A 13,619-nucleotide genomic window follows, 5' to 3' on the forward strand; every position below is an offset into this window, starting at 1 on the left:
CCCAGTTCTGGGCCTCAGATCTAAGGCAGAGAAGGGATTGAGTGAGGGTCCCTGTGTACTTATAAACATTCTAGAACGTCTAGACTCTTCATTTTTCCCTAATCATCTTTGGAAATTGACCAAGTAGTGGTATTAGTGGGTCAAAGATTATAGGTAGTTTAATAACTCTTTGGGCATAATTCTAGATTGCTCTCCAAAATGGTTAGAACAAATTTAGAAGCAAATCAGAACTGTGTGGCTCTGATCCCAGGCTCAGAGCAGGGACTCAGTTTTAGCCTACAGTAGAATAACTGGCACAGGGGTCCCAAACCAAAGAGAAGCCTGTAGCTCAGTCACTCAGAATCAGCAGAGCCTCCAAGTGGGCTAATAGTAGCTGAGTTTAGTGACAGTTGGCAGAAACTCCCAACCAAGGATAAGTTGACAAACCCAAACCTGGGTCAGAAAACTGCAGAGCTTAGACCAGAAAGGCAGTAAGCAGATTTTGCCCTGAAGCACATTACTTTGAGAACACGAAAAATTTGCAGGTCCCCAACCTGAGCTCTGAAAACAGCAGAAGGATGTCAGAGGGCAGATGCTTAGGTTAGACATCTCTTCTAGTAGTGTGCAGAGCCCAGCCCCAACATGAAGTCCAAAGCCAAGAAGTTTTGAAATAAGGAGCAAAGACTCCCACCACAAAGAATTATTAAGGCAACCGGGAAAACACAGAAGAAGAGAATAACTTAAAAACACCTTCAAGCAAAATTTCAAAGAAAAATCCAGTTTGAACACAAGACCAACTAGAATTCCTGAGTTAAAGCAAGAGTTAAAAGAAAAAGGCATGAAAAAAAATGATTTCAAATTAGAGTGGTAGGAGCAGTTAGGTGTCTCAGTAAACAGAGCACTGGCCCTGGAGTCAGGAGGATATGAATTCAAATCCAGCCTCAGACACTTAGTAGCTGTGTGACCCTGGGCAAATAAAATTGCCTCAAAAAAAAAAAAAGCAGTAGAAAAAAAAATCTGAAAAAGAAATTAAAGTAAGGGAAAAAAAATATGGAAAGAGAATTAACAAGAGGTATAAAACCCTATCAAAGAAAATAACTCATTGAAAATTACAATTGGGTAGGGGCGGCGAAGTGGCTCAGCGAGTAAGAGTACCGGCTCCAGTGTTGGGACGACCTGGAGATCGAATCCCGGGCTCAGACACTCAGCACCACACCTAGAAATAACTGGCCGTGTAACCTTGAGCAAGTTACTTAACCCCGATTGCTCAAAAAGAAAAAAAAATTACAATTGGGGCGGCCAGGTGGCTCAGCAAGTGGGAGCACCGGCTCCAGTGTCGGGATGACGTGGGGATCAAATCCAGGCTCGGATACTTAGCACCACACCCAGAAATAACTGGCCGTGTAACCTTGAGCAAGTTACTTAACCCCAATTGCTTAAAAAAAAAAAAAGAAAATTATAATTGACCAAATACAAGTTAATGATTCCATGAGACACCAATTACATGGGATTAGGTCAAAAGAGTAATTATTCAATAGTTCAATAAATATTTGTTGATGGACTGGAAAGAGGTCCAGATTGGGTAGGAAGCAGTATCTATCAGCTAAGATAAGAGCTTTCTCTCTGGGCCCTGTCCATCTTCTCCATCTTGCCCTTTAGCTTTAACCTTTATCTCCTCATTTATCTTCTTTAGGTCCATTCCTTCTACTCTTCTTAGATTTGTGAAAAAATGAGATCATGGTTGGGGTTGTATGGGTGCCAAATGACCCTTGCATCCTTGCTTTCCATAAGCCTTCCAACAGAGAGGGTGTAACTGTTGTCACACAGAGAGGGTGATCATACTCTGGCCAGCAGTGCCATCAAAAAGGCCCTTTGATTCATGCACACATGGAGACAGCCCACCCTTGCCAAATAGCTTCACGAGACCCACCAGGAAAGAAATTCTCATTGACCAGGATTCTGAATTCTATTCTAGGAGTTATTAAATACTATGCAAAAATTTAAAAATTAGAGAACCATCATGAATCATTATGCATCCTTCCTCCCACCCCCAATCCCACCAAAAATTTCCTGCTGTTAATCAACCAAGAAATTCATAAGACTAAGTGAGTAATATTCAGCAGTCTCAGTTTATTGAACATACTGAGAATGCAAGGAGAAATTTCGGGGTGCTTATGTGCACACACTGCCTGATCACATTGCTGAATCTTCTCTCACACCTTCAGAGTAGAAAAAGCCTAAGAGATTTGGCGATGGAGTCTAATGAGGAGGGGCAGAAGAGTAGAGGAAGGTCTTCCTTGCCAGTCATTGAGACGTCTGGAAGTTGTTCTTCTCCATCCCACTGGGACTTGACTCCACACAGCAGTCCATAACTGACTGCACCGGTCCAAGCCTAATCCAGCTCTTACCATAGCTCTCTCTCCAGATAGGAAGGCAAGCCCCAGAAGCTGCTCAGTTCACCAGTCTAAAAGCTACTAGCCTAGATGCTATAGCGTGCCCTGCCCTCGAATCCCTAATGCCTGCTAGGAAGTCCCGAGTTGTGGCTACATACTGAATTGTCACTAACCTGACCATCAAGGTTTTATTTACCCTTTGGCTGCCAAGCATGCCCTCGAATGGTAAGGAAGTCCAAATCTCAAGGGCAAACAAGAGGAATTTGAAAAGGTTTGCAACAAGATGTCTAGAGCAAGGGACTCTTGGTGATTGACTCCACAACCTACCCTAAAGGGTGTGGCCCATGCTTAAAAAGACAAGTACCCTAGCCTAGAACCTGCCAGCTCTCCTCCATTTCAGAGTTCCTCCCCCAAACACTCTAACTGTCCAGCCAGTGGGAAAAACCGCACTAAACCAGAAGTGGGAGTGGTGGTGCTAAAGAGGTGAGCATCTGAGCCCAGCAAAAACTCAACACCTCAACTTCAGATGGGTGGACAGAAGGGCAAGGATATGAGAAATAAGGAGCATGAGACTGGCATCATGTGTTTATTGCCAACGAAAGTCATCATTCGATCATACTGATATTCAGCACCCTTTGTCAATGCCTCCCTCAACCTTACCCCTGAGGGCAACCCACACACAGGGATGGGGAAAGAACCCAGAGACCAGGGAAAAACCTCTTGGCTTGGGCATGGGGGCTAAATGAAATGGTAAAGGCCTTGGGAGAGCAAGAAGGGGGAATGGACTTGAGAGACTCATGGTCTCTATACAGTACCAGGAAATTAGGATGATTTGGTGTCCCTTAAGGAACACTATACTATGTTCAACAGCCTCGAGGTTGGCATTTAGTTGGAGATGTCCCTCCACCCCCAAACACCCTCCTCAACAAGGACCCAAATCCTGGGGAGATTTCCAGAACTGCTGCCCCTTTCCATGGGCTGGCTTGTCAGTGAGGCTGCTGTGACCCGAGGACTGTTCTGCAGTCACAGTTGAGAGAAATGTTGCCTGTTCTGAGGGCGTGAACAGCCTCCTCCTCCCCCTCCACGGGGACCCTTCTTTTCAGGTTTGGCTAGACGAGTAAGAAGCTTCTCTACACACAGACACACACACACACACACACACACAGACACACAGACACACACACACACACACACACACACACACACACACGGCACTGCCCCTCACATTTGTTACCATGGCCAGTTCAGAAGGTCCCTCTACATTTCTCTAGAGTGGGCCATAGCAAAGAATATTAAAGGAGAACAAAAATAAAAACACAAGAGCCAATCTCAAATCCAGGAGGAAAACAATGTCTCAGCTGGGGTCTGAAGGAAATGGAACCTACAGTCCCTCATTCAATGAAGATCCCCAGCTCCTCGGCCGTCTTATGGAGTTTCTCCATGATGCCATCAGGGGGATCAGGGTCAGGGGTTCCCTCTCCTGGCGCATCGGGCTGAACTCCAGGAGCTGGGGCCAGGACATAGTAGACCGTCTCATGCTCACCTTGGGAATTGGTCCTATTCAGCACGTGAATGACAGGGCTGGGAGAGTCCTGGGAAGTGGAAGCTGAAGGGGCTGCCCCCTCACTTTCCTCCACCTCTGCCTCCTCTTCCTCCTCCTCCTCCTCAGGCCCAGGTCCCAGGATAATGCCTTGCAGGCTGCCCTCAGTCAGTGCTGCCCCGGGGCCTGGCCCGCCCTGCTCTTCTCGTTCCCTCAGCAGCTGCTCGGTCAGCTCCACACTCTCATAGCGAACCAGCTGCAAACGCATGTAACCATCCTCGTGCTCCTTGTACCTGGGGAGCAGGGACATAAGAAGCAGGAAACACACCCTCCCACAGAGGGAGGGGAGGCCCAAATGGGCAAGGACATCAATGATGCAAGGAAGAAGGGGGATAATAGGGATCTGTCATCACCAAGGCTGGGGGAAGAAGAGGAATTCACTGAAAATATAGCAGAAAGGAAAAAAAGACTCTTGCTGGGGGGCCCACTGGACAGTGCTGAGCTGGGAGTCGGAAAATCCTGCCTCCAGCTCTTAATAGCTGTGTGACCCCAGACATATGACCTCAGTCTCTTCCTCTGCAAAATAAGGGGGTTGGGCTCAATGGGTCCCTAAGATCCCTTCTACCTCTAAACCTGGGGTAATCTAACTCCTGCTACAGGGGAAGGGACTGAAGGTTTGCAGACCACTTTCCTCACAGTCCTGTGAGATAGGGGGAGGTGGAGTGGGAGTACTGATGGACAGGTTTGTGAAGAACTGCATTCAAAGACATGGGCCAAGGCAGTAGCCTTTTAATTGGTCTCTGCCTCCTGGTCAAACCTTGACACAATTCATGCATTCATCAAGCATTTATCAAGCACCTACTATGTATGATCTGATTCACCAAGCCCTGGGATCAGTAAAAAAAAACAACGGGAAGGCCAGGTAGCACAACGAGTAAGAGCACCGGCTCCAGTGTCGGGATGACCTGGAGATTGAATCCGAGCTCAGATACTCAGCACCACACCCAGAAACACCTGACCGTGTAACCTTAAGCAAGTTACTTAACCCCAATTGCTTGGAAAAACAACAACAACAATAATAATAATACAGATAGTTTCTGCCCTCAAAGAGCCTGAGTCTATTAGGAAGATGAATCTGGAGAGCTAGCGAGACCCTGGAGAATCCCAGAGAGGTAGAAATCCTCGAGTCCTACCCAAAGCAAGCTTCCTAAGAAGAACGTTGTACATAGTTACAGCAATATTGTAACCAAGATCAACAGTGAAAGAATTAGCTGCTCTGATCATCCAAGATAGCTCTGAAAGGCAGGAAAAATGCTTATCGACCTGATGGACCCAGGGCAGATTCAAGCATGCTCCTTTTTCACTTTATTTTTCTTGCTTAAACTGTGCCCCCCTCCCAAACATGGTTGATATGGAAATGTGTTTTGCATGACTTCCTAAGCATAATGGGCATTATATTTCCTCCCTTCTCAATGGGTTGGGGGGAGGGAAAGAATCTGGAACTAAAAATAGAAATTTCAAAAAAAGTCCCGTGTGACATTCCAGTCAAACATCCATCTAGCCTCTGCTTCAATACCTCCTCTGAGGTGAAAGATAGACCACCCACTGTATTTCTAGATAGCTCTCAAAGTTAGGAAGTTTTTGATTATTTGCCCCTCCGTTACCTCCTTTAGGTGGTCTCTGCTTTGAAGTCTATGGTCAAGTGGACTAAAACAAATTCTTCAACCACATGACAACAACTTGTTAAAGTAACTGAATCCCACACACTGCTGCTTGAGAAGTCCTTCCAATATACAACTCTGATCATTTCATTCCTTTGCCCATGTTCTGTAGACATTTCACTGCTTAGCAAAAAAGGTACCAATTTCTTAACCTGAAGTCCAAGGCTCTCTAAAACCTGTCTCTGACATCTCTCCCCTCCCCCTCCCCATACTTAACAATCTTGCCAATCATTATCCCCACTTGTCATATTCCTTTTCTGTTTCTGGGCACTCACCTCATCCTCCATCCCTGAAATGCCCTGATCACAATTTCCCCACATTCCACCCATATACCTTACCTAGCTTTACTCTTTCTAGGGAAACCTTCCTGACCTTCTCCACCAGCAGTTACATCCTCCTCAGATCTCTCACAGCACCCCATCTGTACCTCTCTCTGGAGTCACAGAGTCTCAGAGATGGAAGGGACTTGGAAACTTCCAGCAAAGAATGCACTATCTGCTCCCTGTCCACTTATTAAATACTATTTTGCATTATAATTATGTGTCAATCTTATCTCCTTCTGCTAAATTACATCTTTGAAAGCAGACACTACTATTCAATTCTGTATTTGTGCCTCCCCATTGCAGCCAACGCAGGACCTGGTGCATAGCGAAAGCTAATAAATGTCTGAATTTAAATGTTAAATTGAATTTTAAATTCCAGCTCCACCATCAGCTCACTGTGTTCTTATAGCAAGTCATTTATTTACTGCTCTGTGCCTCAGTTCACCCAATTTTATAATGGGGAGAATCATCTTTGAGGCATCTAGGTGGTGCAATGGATAAAACACTGGGCCTGTTAGGAAGTCAGGAAGACCCAAGCTCAAATCCAGCCTCAGATACTCGCTGTCTGGCGCTGGGCAGGTTGCTTAACCTCTATCTGTCTCAGCCTCCTAAGAAAAATGGGGATAATAACAGCACCTCCTCCCAGGCTGTTGTGACGATCAAATGAGATAATTATAAATCACTTGGCACAGCAACCTAGCTCACAGGAAGCTCTCTAGAAATGTTAGCTATCACCGTGGCTATTATCTTTGCCCCTTGTTTTTCTTAGGATAAAACGCAATGAAGTATGTGAAATCCCTAGGGAGGTATATGGAAAGTGAAAATTCCAAGGCAAGTTCATTCAAAGTCCTCCAACCATCATCACTGCTCTTGCTGAACACCCAAGGAAGGGAAGGAGAACTCACCGAAACCGAGGATGGCCCGAGGGCCACTTGAACTGATGCTTCTTCCGAAGGTGGACAGTGAGGTTGTTGCCTCGAGTGAAGCACTTGTCACAGACATGACACTTGTACCTTGGCTCTGAGTCACCCTGTTGGGGAAGTCAAGGTTGCTGAAATCCTAGCTGCCGACCTCCTCCATTCAGGCCTTCCCTAACTGCCTTGGGCCTTGCACTGAACTTGGACCCCACACCAGCTGTGTGCTCTTAGAAGGCATCATCAGCAGGAGTTAGTTGGAAGGGAAATTATTCCTAAACTGCTTCTACATGAGCACAGCATAGTTGATAAAAAGCTGTCCTCAAGAGCAAGGGAGACCTGGCTTCTTGTCCTACCTTTGACCCCTACAGGCTGTGTGACTCAGGGCAAGTCACATAACTCCTCAATGCCCTAAGAAACTCTACAAGTTGCAGAGAAGATGCCAGCATGCATACGGCATCAGCAGAGGAAGCTTCCTCACCTGGGAATTCCCTATATGATGAAACCTCAGGTCTTGTCCCTACCACTATCATGGCACAGAACTCTACACACAGGAAACCTTCCCATGTTGGCCAAAGCCCAGATTGGCTCCTCTGACCAGGCTGCCCCCAAAGCTTAGAATGTCTCCAGGACCCAGCCCCAGCTCCAGACATGATCTCCTCCTCCTCCCCAGGTCCTACTCACTTGGTGCACTTTTCGGTAATGGGACTTGATGGAGCAGTGTGAGCGGGCACTGAAGCTGCAGCTTTCAAACTCACAATGGTAGGCAGGTTCCTTGCTATGAGTGTCTAGGTGCTTCCGGAGGTCAATCAGATTTTTACAACTGCCAGAAGGGGGAAAAGAGTCACCAGGGCTGGGAGGAACCTGGGAATGGAAGGCTGGGGCCAGCAGGTCCCAACAGCTGCCCCCCCTCTCACCTGTAGTCACAGTAATCACATTTAAAGGGCCGGTCTTCACTGTGTCGGAAGCGAATGTGGTTCCGGAGGGAGGAGGGCAGCGGGCAGGTCATGTCACACAAAGGGCACTTGTAGTGATTTACTGTAGAGAGCAGAGAGGTGAAGGATGTGGGGGGGAGGAGAGGGAGGAACAGGAGAAAACATGGGGAAAGGGGCTTGGGGAAACTGACCATGGTTGCGCATATGGTCCCGCAATAGTCGCTCTGTGGCAAACCTCTTGGAGCAATGGGAACACTGGAATCGTTGTTCTGGGGTGGAAAAAGTAGAGTGAGAGCTTTGAGAGGTTGAAGAGAAACGAGATAAAAAGACACAGGAAAGAGGGGAACTTTCAGGTATTAATCACAGAATTTTTTTTTTGAGGTGGCCTGGCTCATTTCATCAACCCCATCCCCATTTTACAGATGAAGAAACTGAGGCCTAAAAAGGTTGAGTGATTCATCCAAGGTGTCACAGTAATTAAATGTGACTTGTGGGGATCACAGGGAAGAGAAGGTTCTGAAAAGGGGCAAAAAAAGTCCAAAGGCAGATGCAGGCACTGGGTCTCCTAATGCCCACCTCTGTCCTAAGCAGGCCAGCTGGTTCCTTCCCCCCCACCCCTCCTCCCCCCAACCCCAAAGCTCACGGTCTAGCGACGTCTGCCGCCGGATGTGGTCAAAGAACTTAGTGTTATTGGCAAACATCCCCCCACAGGTGGGGCAGGCCACCACCTTCTCCTGAGTGTGGCTTCGAAGATGCTCTCTGAGTTTACAACGGCCTTTGAAGGTACAGTTGCAATCTGGGGAAGACACCAAATCAGGCTCCTCCTACCTGCTCCAAACCCTACAGAATGTCTCCTCCCCCCCGCCCCCCATTTTCCTCCAAGCCCCTTCTTGGCCCAATGGCCAAGTCTTTCACTTTAAAGAATGGGGAAGCTGAAACACCTGGTACTATCCCGTCCTCCCACCCATAAAGGCAGGGTTCCCCTCCAAAAGGGAGAGTTATCTAGATAGGTGACTAAAGTATCCCTAACCTTTCCAGCCACATGGTACCACATGGTTCTCCTTGCTGGCTGCCTTGTATTCACAACACAGGCTATGGGCCTCCACATGCCGGTAAAACCACTCTGGATTGTCAAAGGAGCTCTGTTGAAGGGAAGAGGAGAGACTAATTGTAAGGAATGAGTAGAGAGGCACTTTCAGTGAACCAAGGTAATACTCTAATCCTGACCACCTTTGTGGTTAAGAGGAAGCCAGAAGAAACTGGAGAAAGGAGAGTGCTTGATAGACTTCATAGCAGTACAAGGTCTTTCTCTCCAGGACAGAGCACATCCTCCCCCCCCCCCCATCCCTGGCCCCTGCCTGCTGACCTCACAGTGCTCCCACTGGCACAAGAAGTGGTCAGGAATGTCGGGGATCATGTTTCGGCTTTGGAAGTCCAACAGGCAGTGGCTGAGTCCAGCCTGGCCTTGCAGAGCCTGAAGCCCCCACTGTTTCAGCTTGGTGTGGTAACAGTGGAAATAGACATGCCGGACCAGGTCGGCTGAGCTGTCTGGGGAACAGAAGCCACATTCTTGCCACAAACAGGAGTATTCTTCAGCTGAGATGGAGGAAAGACAGAGACAGGACATAGCCCTGCCTGAATAGAGAACCAGGCAGAGCAAACCCCATCTCTGGCTCTGGCCCAATGTTCCCTAAATAAATCCCTGAACCTCCTTGGAAGACATACTCCCATTCCCCCCGCCCTCCACTAAGCACCATCTTCCCAGTCTGTCCAAAGACAAGAGTAAAGGCGGAGCTGGCCTCCTCCTACCTCTCACCAGCCTTCTTCTTCCTCCATTGTCCCTTGCTCACTCACCAAGCGGGTCCACCTCGTCCTCATCTTCTTCCTCAGGGCCCTGGAGATGCTGCTGCAGGTGCTGTGTAACATGTTCACAGAAATCCTCCACTGATGAGGCCACAAAGGTACAGGATGCCCACTCACACTGGAGCACCAGGGCCTCCCTTCGGGGGACCTTTGTAGGGGGTGGCATGATTGCCACACTGTAATAAAAGGAATAAAATCACAGGCTGTCCAACAGCCAAGACAGCTGCTAGGTAGTACAGCAGATACAGCACTGGGCCTGGAGTCATGGAGACCTGAATTCAAATCCAACCCACTCACTGCTTTAGCTGGGCAAGTTAAACTTCTTTCAGGATCCACTTCCTCCTCTGTAAAATGGGGATAAATAATAATAGCACCCACCTCCCAGGATTGTTGTGAGGATGAAATAAGATAATACTTGCAAAACTTCTTTGCAAACCTTAAAGCACTCTATAAACACCAGTTAGCCATTACTTTTTTTGGATACAAGTAAGAAGACTCCACTGGTGGAGTGGGATGGGATTATACCAGCAAATGATTAGAGGGGGCTGGGCTCAGTAACTTCTAAGGTCCCTTTCATCTCCAAGGCTGTGAGCCTGTGATACTTTCCTGGGAAGGACAGTAGTTGTGACCTAATACTCTACTGTAAGATGCAAATCATACAGTGAAGAAGAAACCAGTACCAAATGGGGGATCAAATAAGCAGCTGAGTCACGACTAAATCCCAAACCTTCTGAAGACTGACAATAAATCTGTAGGTGTACAGGGCTTTACAGGTTTGAAAGGCAGTCATTTTTTTTTCTCTAACCTGTAATTTCACTGTGTGTAGGAAACTCCCCAACTGCATTCTAGCATCCAAAAAGCCTTAGAGTTTTCTGGCAGCAGAGAGGCTACTTACCCAGGGGCACACAGTTCCTATTTATCAGAAGAACTTGAACCCAGGCCTTCTGGGCTCTGGGTAAGCAATCTGCATCCATTATACCAACTGCCTCTTTAATTAAAAGGCTTCAGCAGAGGCAGGAGGATGCCAGGCCCAGAGGACAGGAACCCTGCATTTCCACCGTGGCTGCCCCACTTACTGACAGCGTGACTGTGAGTTTCTCCTTCTGAGCCTGTTTGCTCATCGGTAAAATGGGGATAACTGTACAGTGTAACACTTTTAAGGGGATGCGTTGTTTCATTTGTCTTTGCACTCCCAACACCTAGCACACTGCTCAAGCCGGCTAAGTTAAATGTAACTATTTTAATTAACTCTCCTGCAAAGGGTTATTTCTGGGGAAAGCCTGTGTAAACCTTAAGATCCTGCAGAAGATTTGCCAACTGGCTTTATGGTGGGCTTTCATCTTATTTGTCCTCCATTCTGGGAGACGGCGGTGTTCTCCCCATTTCAGAGAGGAGGAGACTGAGGCCCGAGGAGGCGGTGGTTTGCACAAGGTCACAGAGGAAGCGGCAGAGCCAGGATTCCTAACTTCCCAGTCTGTTCCCCTTTCCGTCCTTCTCCAGGAAAGGGCTCCCTTAGCCCAAATGGGGCTAGCAAAGGTGTGGGTGGATTTCCTCTAGCCCCAGCTCCCGGGGAAGCTGGTGGGAGGTCCAGCTTTCCAAGCGCTTAGAGATCTCCCTCCCTGGGGTTACTCGAGAGGAGTCCGGGGGCAGCACCGGGACCGCTTTGGATGTTAGGAGAAGCAGGAGCCCACCCGTCCGGGGACCTCGGGAGTCCGCAGAGTGAAGAAACCCCAGCCCCCACCCCCAGCCTTACCGTGCCCTCGGCTCCCAGGTCTCTCAGTTCCTTTCCCACGTCCAGCCAACACCGAGGGAGGACACATGTGAGTGACGGCCAACGAGAGCCAATCGAGGCCAGCTTCTGGCCTCCGCCCTTCCCGGCTCTCAGCCAATCACAGCTCGGAAGGGGCGGGGCCCAGGCGCTACCAAAACACGAAAGGGGAGGGAGCAGGCGGGGAGTCTGGTGACGCGCTGCATCCCGAGGGGGCGGGGCTTCGGGAGGCCCCGGACGTGGAGAGGCAGCTCTGGAGCTGCTGATAAGCGCGGAGCCACTGGGCCTCTGGGCACCAGGGCCCACAAAACTGGGGTGGGGATGTGGGCGGGCGAGGTCACGGCCAAGGGCCGGGTTTCTGGGCTCGGGCGCCTGCGAGTCGCCACGACTGTTCGGGCCTGCTGGGCAGGGCCTTCCTGAGCATGCGCAGAGCTAGAGCGTGGCCGGGGACTGGCCGTGAAGACGGCCCTTCGGGCATTCGCTGAGTGCTTGGTACCGCGTGTTCCCACCCTCCGGAAAAGGAGGAAATGCCACGCACAATTCCGCAGCGAATTGGCTGAATATGGTGAATGCCTGAAAACGCTTTCTTGAGTCGGGAAGACCTGAGTTCAAATTCTGCCCCAGACTCGAGCCCCGTGAACCTGGACATGTCCCTTTACCTCTGCCTCAGTTTCCTTAGCCATAAAATGGAGATAATTATAGTGATGAGGTATGGGCTCTGGGAGCACCCTCTAGCTCTCCTTGAGGCCCTGAGGTACAGGCCCTGGGAACCTCCGTTGGACTCTGGATTGAATCATCCCATTTGAAGATTTAGGTCTATTGCTAAACTTCCCACCTTTGAACAGGCCTCGAGCACCATCGTGTGTACTCCAACAACTTCCCACCCTTAATCACTTATTGACCTCTTTAACTCCTCCTCTAGACCACCCCTTGATTCCTCCCACAACCTTCTATATCTAAGACCCCATCTCATACCATGTGGTGTGAGAGCGCCATAGTATGACCTAGCACACTTACTGTGTCTAATGCAAGCCATCTAATGCAAGTAATAAATTTTACTTTTCTTTGGCTAAGAGAAGACTTGAGTCGAATTCATTTGGCAGGACCGGGCATGTTAGTGTTTTGGGGTCTCCAGAGCAACCCTACCCCTCTTCAACAGTGCCTACTTCCCAGGTGCTGTTATTGTTCTAATTTTACAAATGAAACTGAGGCAGACCGAGGTTAAGTGACCTACAAGCAGGGTCAAACAGCTAGTTTGTGCCTGAGGCTGGATTTGAACTCTGGTCTTTCTGACTATCCACTCTCTCACCTAGCTGCCTATAAATATATAAATGAGGACACATGGACACACGTAGACATAAAAATAATGACAGGTCTACAATAAAAGCCACTCACATTTATGTAGCATTTTAAGGTTAAAGCAAATCACTGTCTCACAACGATCCTGTGAGATATTGCAGGTAAGAGTCCCACCTCACAGTGGAGAAACTAGGCTCAGAGAGGTTCGGTTCAGTACAGCTACTTGGCAGGATTGGAACTCAGGTCTCTTGAGTCCAGGAAGTTTGCCGATTCCACTGAATTTCTGTGGGTTGAGCAGGATAAGGGGGAGGTCCAACACGTCCCTTTTAAGGTTAACACTCTCCACTACGGGTATTCCCAGGGTTGATGTGAGGATCAAGGGAGAAAATGATTGTAAAGCACCCGGCACAGTGCCCAGCAAATACAGTTAAGTACTCATTACGTGCTTGTTTCCTTCCTTCCTTAAGCCTGTGGAAACATGGGGAGGATGGGGGGAGGGGGGAGCACAAGAATTCCTTTCCTTTTACATGAGTCCTACAGAAGTTCAGTGATTTGCCCTGGGTGACACTGCTAGTGAAATTCGATTGGGGATTCAGATTCACATCTCCTGACTCTGCTACTCATGAAGAGGTCCCGGGTCTTTCCAATTACCCAACCATTAAATGATGGGCTTGCATCTGATGACTCCCTTAATTCCAAAGTTCCCTTCCAACTCCAGATAAAGGAATATTTCTGTGCTGTAAGAAATTATAAATATGGAGAACACAAAGAATCATGGGGACACACATCAATTGATGCAAAGTGAAATGAACAGAATAAGGGAAAACACACAAGAGCTGCAACAAAATTCTAACTACTGCAAAACTAAGACCAAGCTTGGCCCC

The 13,619-nt window shown here is 48.4% G+C and overlaps 1 protein-coding gene across 1 annotated transcript; it reads right to left on the reverse strand.

Annotated features, from left to right (window-relative positions):
- Positions 1 to 2,945: 2,945 nt before the first annotated feature.
- Positions 2,946 to 11,561, reverse strand: HINFP (histone H4 transcription factor). The gene is made up of 10 exons (XM_069066621.1): positions 11,422 to 11,561; positions 9,660 to 9,844; positions 9,172 to 9,401; positions 8,836 to 8,947; positions 8,449 to 8,601; positions 7,997 to 8,074; positions 7,788 to 7,908; positions 7,555 to 7,693; positions 6,862 to 6,986; positions 2,946 to 4,205 (listed from the first exon to the last, which is right to left on the reverse strand). The coding sequence occupies exons 2-10, from the start codon at positions 9,832 to 9,834 to the stop codon at positions 3,764 to 3,766; spliced, it is 1,575 nt and encodes a 524-aa protein (XP_068922722.1). The 5' UTR covers positions 9,835 to 9,844; positions 11,422 to 11,561; the 3' UTR covers positions 2,946 to 3,763.
- Between the last annotated feature and the right edge of the window lie 2,058 nt (positions 11,562 to 13,619).

The sequence above is a fragment of the Petaurus breviceps genome, unplaced genomic scaffold (genome assembly GCF_028583685.1).
Source record: "Petaurus breviceps papuanus isolate PSGF00001 unplaced genomic scaffold, PetGlider_PUasm1.0 90723, whole genome shotgun sequence".
NCBI lineage: Eukaryota > Metazoa > Chordata > Mammalia > Diprotodontia > Petauridae > Petaurus > Petaurus breviceps.

Coding starts and splice junctions, on each gene's coding strand:
- HINFP (XM_069066621.1), bottom strand. CDS start 9,834: ATGCCACCCCCTACAAAGGTCCCCCGAAGGGAGGCCCTGGTGCTCCAG. Junction 8,948..9,171: donor GCCAGTGGGAGCACTGTGAG/GTCAGCAGGCAG, acceptor TCCCTTCAACAG/AGCTCCTTTGACAATCCAGA. Junction 6,987..7,554: donor ATTACCGAAAAGTGCACCAA/GTGAGTAGGACC, acceptor CTTCCCCAACAG/GGTGACTCAGAGCCAAGGTA.